Here is an 8,548-nt window from a genome sequence, read left to right on the forward strand (position 1 = left end):
CAGACATGAAAAAAACAGATACGGAGCTCATTGACTTACAATGGTTTTAGTGCCGGATCAGTCATGTTCATTTTCGATATAATACAACCGGATCTGTTCTGAACAGATGCAGCCGGGTTGTATTATACAAACAGATGCATTTTGCTGTGGTTTTGAGATCCTATGCCGGATCTCAAAACCGGACAGCAAAAACGCATATGTGAAAGCAGCCTGAAAGTCTAGAAGTACAATAAACACAAGCATACCAGACAAGCTATGCCACTCATTTTAAATGCCTTATTGTTGACCTCTGTTTTTTTTTTCCTATAAAGATGGCTTACTCTCTGCCGGAGAAGTGGGGACATTTGATATAATCTTTATAAATATGTATGGTCTAACAAACTGCAGAAAATGTTATGAGAAGTGCCTGCGTCTGTTGAAGAGCAGAGGAGTACTGGCCATAGATGGGGTAAGTTCCTGTCTAGTCTGCATAATGAGCATACGGCTAGTAGCTGATACAGTAATCCATGAAGAAATGTGTTATTTAACAGGTGCTGTGCAACGGAGCAGTCCTAAAAAAGAACTCCATGACAGACAAGGTACAAAGCATACAGCAGATGAATGAAGCCATTTTAAGGGATGCCCGTGTTTTCCTAAGTATACTACCTCTTGCTGATGGACTGATGCTCTGTTTTAAGCTTTAGCATCACTTACCATCCCCTCAAGAAGAAAATCAGTACATTGCTTCTGAAAATACTACAGTCCCAAGGCTCAAGGATACAGCTATATTATGGAACCATAAAATGCAAAACATGGTGTAAATACAGTAGATTTTTACATAGAAACGTGCCTGCAATTTCATGATGCAAGTTTTTCCCATGAAAATGCTGACAATTAAAGGAACATTTCATAAAACAATGGGCATTTTGGGGAAACACTACTGTACTCTGCTTGCTAAATGTTTAAAGACACATTAACCACAAACAATAGTATACTGTACATTTGAGAAAACTATAGTAACTTTCAGTAAATAGGAGGGAATATATCAAGTCTGAACACATGTGGACTTTTGCACATTTGTAACTTTTTGGAATTTTCTGCTGGTCACAAATAAAAAAGTGGATAAGGTTGAAAAAAAACACAGGTCCATTAAGCTCAACCCTTTTCAGACCAATTATACAACATTATTTGTTACATTAGTTATAATCCTCAGTGCTGTTTGCTGTTAGATAAGCATCTACCCCCTTTAATCCGTTTACCCCAGAAAATTGTTGTACATTATAGCTGAAATCTGTTTTACCCATAGCTGGCGATTTTGATTTGTGGCAAACAGCCAAAGATGAACCAAAATTTATCAAAACTTGTCTCTTAATAAATTCTGAATATCTTACTCCAAATTACTAAGACTGGAACACCAGTCTTTTCCTCTATTATTGCCATTAAAAGTTTATGAACGAATCGTCAGCGGTATACAATAAAGGTCCATATAGGTATTACCAGTTAGGGTGGTGTATTTGCACCGTCTGATTGTCACGGCGCCGTCTAGGAGGCGGGCACGTCCGGAGTGCGTGCGCATCATCAGTGCATCCAGCGTCACCCGCGCTCCTGATAATACTATGTGTGCATCTATCTGCATTCATGCTAATGGTTTTAGGGCTGAGCACCGAGCTGATCACTCGGTGCTCGGCTGTGTAGTCTGTGTGGAGTCATGTGACGCAAGACACGTCACATGACCCCTCTAGCTCCCTATTTAAACAGGCAATCTGCTGGCCACAGATTGCCTGTTATTTAGGTTCCACCTGCGATTGTGTCTTTCCTGGCCTGACGATCTTCTGCCTGCTCCGTGTGTACTTTGCTGCTCTCCTGGTATTCTGACCCGGCCTCCTCCTGACGATCCTCTGCTGACTCCTTTGGTACTTCACGACTCTCCTGACTATTCTCTGCTTGCTCCATTTGTACTTTGTAGCTTTCCTGGTATTGACTCCGTCCGTTCACGTTCTGTTGTTTGTCTGTCATCCCTGCACTTATTCCAAGCTAGGGATTGCCGTCCAGTTGTCCCCTGTCATTAGGACTCGCGAGGCAAGTAGGCAGATCCAGGGTAAGGGTGGAGCGCAGTGGTCACTTCCCTCCCCCTGTGTGTGTGTGTACGCGACCGTTACAGAATAACAGGCCTACTGAAACCACTGTACCATGAATCCTCTAGTGACCCTGACTGAGCATGTGTCAAACCTGACGCAGATGTTGCAAGAGCTATGGGAGAAGATTCTTTCCCTAGAAATAGGACAAGACGCCGCTGCTCCTCAGGCCTCTGGTCCGAACTTGAGCCCTCATGTGGAGCCACCGATCAAGCTTCCAGAGCCCTTCTCTGGAGTTCGGAGGAAGTTTCACTCCTTTAAGGAGAGCTGTAAATTGTATCTTAGTTTACGCCCCTTGTCTTCCGGGTCGGAAAGCCAACGGGTGGGCATTGTTATTTCCCGCTTACAGGGGGATCCCCAGGAGTGGGCCTTTTCTTTACCCCCTGATGCTAGTTGTTTAACCACGGTAGAGTTTCTTTTTTCAGGCTCTGGGTACCCTGTATGATGAACCAGACAGGGCCCTGGTAGCCGAAACTGCCCTAAAAGCATTGGTTCAAGGCAACCTCTCTGCGGAGGAGTATTGCACCCAATTTAGAAGGTGGTGTGTTCCCTCAGGGTGGAACAAGCCAGCTCTTAAGTGTCAATTCAGGTCAGGCCTATCTGATAATCTAAAAGACCTACTAGTAAGTTATCAGCTCCCTGAGACTCTTGAGGAGACTATGACCCTAGCAGTCCGACTCGACCGACGTGTGAGAGAAAGACGACAGGAACGACAGTTCTCTTCTCAGGTACTGGTCCAGTCTGAGGGTTGCACCAGGAGTGGTGTTGAGGTCTCCTCTGAAGAATCTATGCAAATTGGGATGACCAGAGGGGATCAGCGCCGCAGATGTGGGATCTGTTTCTACTGTGGAGATCCTGACCATTGGATCAGTGTCCAAAGAGGATCCTTTCTGATAAGGCTTCCAAAACAAGACCACCAAGGGACCAGGTACTCCCTGTTATTACTAAGAGTAAGCTTTTGGTTCCTATAACCATTTCTCTGGGTTCTAATAAGTCGTCGGGTCAGGCCTTTATAGATTCGGGCTGAGCGGCCAGCTTTATTGACCAGGGGTATGCTACTAGACAGGGTATTCCAATTTTTGTTTTACCCACACCGATCCATTTTATGGCCATCAACTCCACTTCCCTGGTGGGGGGTACTGTGAGGTCATGTACCTCAGAGATTTCCTTAGCTGTGGGAGTGTGCCACTTAGAGAAATGTTCCCTCTTAGTCCTAGAGAACTTACCAGTCGAGGTGGTATTGGGGATGCCGTGGCTCCAATTACACAATCCTATGATTGATTGGACCAGAGGGGAACTGGTGAGTTGGGGATCTGAGTGCGGCTCGTGTTTGTCTAGAATGCGGGTTGGGTTCTCTGTGGAGTCTGAGGTATTACCCGCAGTTATAAAGGAGTATGCTGATGTGTTCTCGTTGTCGTCCACGGAGGCTCTTCCTCCCCATAGACCTTATGATTGCGCCATAGTCCTGGAGAAGGGGGCAAGGTTTCCTAAGGGGCGTATTTACAATCTTCCCAAACCTGAACGTGAGGCCATGGAAGATTACATTAACCTCCCTGGCGGTATGATTATGTCAGGAATTTTGTACCAAAAGTGGTACAATTTTTTGCATGGAAATTTAGTGTTATGTATTGTAGGCCAGCAATTCTTAGTAATTACTTACTAAACTAATTACTTACTTACTAAAGTTTGAAACACAAAATCATGAATTATAATCTAATTAATTTTATTCAATAATTTTATTCAATTTTATTCAATAATGTAATAAAGAATAATGAAATGTATAAATAAGCACAAATGGCAGGCAAGGGGCACTTTACAGTGATCAACTGTCAGATCTGAGGTGATACAGTGCAATCCTCTCAGACTGCAATGTATTACCTCTTTTATGTGTGTGTGTCACTTTATAATTTTGAACTTCCCGCCCAGTTCCGCTCCCATGCGCCGCAGGTGCTCGTAGAGAACGGAACCAGGAAGTCAGATGCCGGCCGGCGCTCTCGCTTGCGATCACAGCGGAGAAGGTAAGGGGACTCTGCTGACAACTTTTCAATGTTACCCCAAGCGTGACTCGGGTGTTACCGATCCTGGCAGCGAAAATTAACCCCGAATCACGCTCGGGAATACCGCTAGGAAGGTTAACGAGAGTCTCATTAAGGGGCACATTAGACCCTCGGTTTCTCCTATGGGGGCGGGGTTTTTCTTTGTTAAGAAGAAGGATGGTGGTCTTAGACCCTGTATAGATTACCAGAAATTAAATGAGATCACTATCCGGAATACTTACTCCCTCCCATTGATTCCGGATTTATTTAACCAGGTATTAGGGGCGGCCTGGCTTTCTAAGATTAATTTAAGAGGAGCATACAATTTAATCCGAATCAAGGAGGGGGACGAATGGAAAACAGCATTTAATACCCAGAATGGTCACTTTGAATATCTCGTTATGCCTTTTGGACTCAGCAATGCCCCGGCTGTGTTCCAAAATTTCTTGAACTATATTTTTAGGGAGTTCTTGGGAAAAAAAATTAATTGTATATCTCTACAACATTTTGATAGTTTACCCTGATTTTAAGAGTCATGTGTTTCATGTTAGACAGGTGTTGGAGGTGTTGAGAGAGAACCAATTATCTGCTAAACAGGAAAAATGTGTTTTTGGGGTGCAGGAGATTATATTTCTCGGACATGTTCTGACTCCTGTTGTGGAAATTTTATTAGGATGTGTATTTGATATATTGTGCATTGTCATCATGTCTCTCAGTGTCAGGGTAAACCATTGGAGTGGATATCTTCCCGTGTATGTCCTGTCACAGCTGCTGGGCGCAGGGGTCTCCATCGGCGAATGGTCCATGTGCTAAGCACTGGACTGTGGGCCGGGGAGACTGATGTGTTCAGCAGAGCAGGGTTTTGTTGGCTCATGTATTGCCGCCGGCAAGGGCCCCCGCGCAACATGCGGATTTATTGGCTTGGCGTGGATGCATTTGTTAAGAGAACAATATAAACGAAAGGAACGTGCGTTTGTTGTCTCTAGTGCGCCTGATTGTAAGAAACAGTCATGTAATGTCTCTAAGTTTCATTATCCTGGTAAACTGTGTTAAAATTTTATGTATAATGCTATTTCAGTAATACAGATAAATGTAAATGCCTGCAGTATTCGTTTGGTCAGTAGATGGCAGCATAGGACCAATTTGCATTGAAGTTTACCATAGAGAAAGTGTATTAATGTGATACTGGCTCTTTAAGGCAGCATTTAAGTGTTGAAGTGACACGCCCCTTATGATGTATAAGCAAAACTTCGTGGCACTCTGCCGTCCGTTTGCCGCTGGAAGTCGGGTTCCCACCCCGTTTCAATAGTAATGTAAAAACTCCAGCAAATAGCGTTGCAAAAAGGAATCTTTTAATAGACATATGCGGCTGTGTATAATTCATGACGTTTCGGCCATACATTAGCCTTCATCAGACTACAGCAAAACAAAAGGAAGAAAAGAAAATAATATGAACACATCTTCCTATAATTTCTTCCTATTTCAGGACAACTACTACCTACAGCAACAGGGTACCGCTATGGGGTCCAATGTGGCGCCCCCTTATGCAAACTCATATATGTCAGATTTTGAAGAGACCTATGTTTACCCACACTCATCTTTTACACAAGTACTTACATGGAAACGTTATATCGACGATATTTTTTGCATATGGGATGGCACATTGGACTCCCTAGTGGAATTTCACACATTTCTGAATTCTATTCACCCGGAATTACAATTTACTATACACTACCATTCTGATTCCATCAACTTCCTTGACACCATGGTTACCAAACTTCCAGATGGTTCCCTTACCACAGATCTATATAGAAAATCAACAGACCGTAATAGCCTATTACACTTCTCCAGTTTCCACTCTATAAATACAAAAAAGTCACTCCCACATTCTCAATTTGAACGGATACGCCGCATAGTCAAAACAGTCCCACTTCAACAAATCAGATTAACGGAAATGAAACAGCGATTCCTAACGCGTGGCTATCCACAACACCTTCTCCATGAAACAATTAAACCCAAAATAAAAAAACTATCAGGAATAACCAATAGGATACCATTTGTCCACACCTTCCACCCAAGTGTTAACAAAATAATCAATAGCATTAGGAACCACTGGCCCCTGTTACAAAAAGCCTACCCAGATATTAGTGAATTTAAAAACCCTATACTACCTTGTACACGCCGGCCCAAAAATTTACGGGACCTAATTGTGAAGGCTGATATAGGCCCGACTAAGACCATCCCTAGACAGACTTTTATACAGAAACAAAAGACAGGAACTTTTCCCTGTATACATTGCTCCCAGTGCTCGAATGTATTAAAAGGACCCCAATTTCATCACCCACAGTCAGGCAAAAGCTTTCCAATTCGCGGTTTCTTTACATGTGAAACCAATTTTGTAGTGTACCTATTAAAGTGTCCCTGTGGTAAGATATATGTAGGGGAAACAACCCAAAAAATACGCGATCGCATATGCCAACACAAATCTAATATCAGACGAAAAAATCTATTACTTCCGGTACCAGCACATTTCGAATCAGCAGGCCACAATCTCTCACAACTCAAATATTAAGTAATCGAACAGGTGACACCCAGTAGGAGGGGAGGTGATAGAATCAAATTATTGAAAAAGAGGGAAGCATATTGGATTCATACACTTGACAGTCTGGAACCCAAAGGATTAAATAGGGACTATGAAATACATAGCCTCATCTGAACTAACCGTTACATAATAACAGATACCAGACCTTGATACCCAGCAGTGTATACCCAAGTTGTCCCTCCTTACTTCCCATTTGACAATTTTAATCCGTTTCTTAAAAAAACCCTCCTCCCACGTCCGGTTACTTTGAAACCTAGACACCTCTATATTTTAATATATGCCTATCTATATCAACAGTAGTATGTGGCAACATGGTCTCCACCACTTTCTTATGTATTCTGTTGTTCCTTTTTAGATGAATTAGTCGCACCACCCTTCACTACGTTGGGTCATCCATAGTATCCTTTTCACGTTATGGTATAGTATCCATGTTTTCATGTTATTATAGGTTATCTTCCTGATATCTCCTATGACTGTCTAATGTCTTTTGTCTATATGTCCATACGTCATATATCATTATCATCTATCCGCAGTTATGTCCCTTATGTCCTTTTATCTTTTATCTTCTATGTCTTATTCTCCCCCATAGATTAGTCCGTTTTCATTCTATCCTATTTTACCCTACATCAGGTATTGCGATACTGTACTCTTCAAATATCCCGTACACTCATAATGACACTCACAGCGAGGCTTGATACGCACCTATACCATCTGCGCATGCGCAACACTAACACCTCAAGCGAGGCTTGAGGCGCATCCATACCAGACATACCGGATCCTACCTAAACAGGAGTGAGACGTGACACGCAACGGAACCCAGTGCGCATGCGCCATGACCCTCATTACCGGACACACTCCTTCAAATAAGGGCGCGCGTCCTGGATCTCAGAGGCGCATCCCAGATAGTGCTACTGCACATTTCACACTACGCCCACATCCTGGACATCCATCCCTAAGCGGCAGAAGGTAGGACAATACTAGTCTACTTATGACAAACTGCATATATGACCTGTAGCCATGCTTTATATAGTATGTATTCTCCTTACCTCATCTCCAGCCTTGTGCTCTCACTCTCTCCCTCCCCCTTCTCCGTTCCCTTCCATCTATCCATGGATCCACTGCCAATTCACTTTATCCAGGTTAGATCTATATACTGGTACTTAATTGCAGCATAGGGATATCTTATCTTAGTACTGTTGAAATTATCTTTTATCATGACAATATCTGTGCTCCATTTCTATAACGCTGCTGATGCCCACGGACTTGTAAGCATTCTATGGACTGCTGTTCACATGAACATTATATTCCTTAACATGTTCTCATTGAAGATGGGATCGGAATACATTACCTGCACCAAGGATATGTCTGAACACGGATTGTTGGACAAAATTACAGAATTCTCTGGACCTTAATTATTGTTTTTTACCTGAATCACTGCTTTATACTTATGTGCCACATTCTATGTCACTTGCCATGGCACACTTTATAAATATGTATATATAAGATGTGTTCATATTATTTTCTTTTCTTCCTTTTGTTTTGCTGTAGTCTGATGAAGGCTAATGTATGGCCGAAACGTCATGAATTATACACAGCCGCATATGTCTATTAAAAGATTCCTTTTTGCAACGCTATTTGCTGGAGTTTTTACATTACTATACGCCCCTTATGATGTCAGCCTGCCTCAGTGTGAGCAGGAAGAAAGAGGAAGAAAGACTGGAACTATAACGGCTGCCATATTGGCAAGATAGAAAACAAGTTCTATGCTGTGTAAGACGTGTGTGGAGATACTAAAG

General features: G+C 42.6%; 1 protein-coding gene across 3 annotated transcripts in view; it reads left to right on the forward strand.

The window, feature by feature from the left end:
- The window catches only part of COMTD1 (catechol-O-methyltransferase domain containing 1), a 120,245-nt gene extending 111,903 nt beyond the window's left edge, over positions 1 to 8,342 (forward strand). For 2 of the 3 annotated variants that reach the window (XM_044297900.1, XM_044297898.1), the window contains 2 exons: positions 312 to 448; positions 531 to 1,376. In XM_044297900.1, coding sequence (XP_044153835.1) covers positions 312 to 448; positions 531 to 683 — 290 coding nt within the window. In that variant the 3' untranslated portion in view covers positions 684 to 1,376. Of the gene's footprint in view, positions 1 to 311; positions 449 to 530; positions 1,377 to 7,107; positions 7,151 to 8,080 lie in introns of those variants that run through there. The other variant, XM_044297899.1, reaches the window with a different exon arrangement.
- Positions 8,343 to 8,548: the final 206 nt, after the last annotated feature.

Source organism: Bufo gargarizans, chromosome 6, assembly GCF_014858855.1.
Source record: "Bufo gargarizans isolate SCDJY-AF-19 chromosome 6, ASM1485885v1, whole genome shotgun sequence".
Taxonomy (NCBI): domain Eukaryota; kingdom Metazoa; phylum Chordata; class Amphibia; order Anura; family Bufonidae; genus Bufo; species Bufo gargarizans.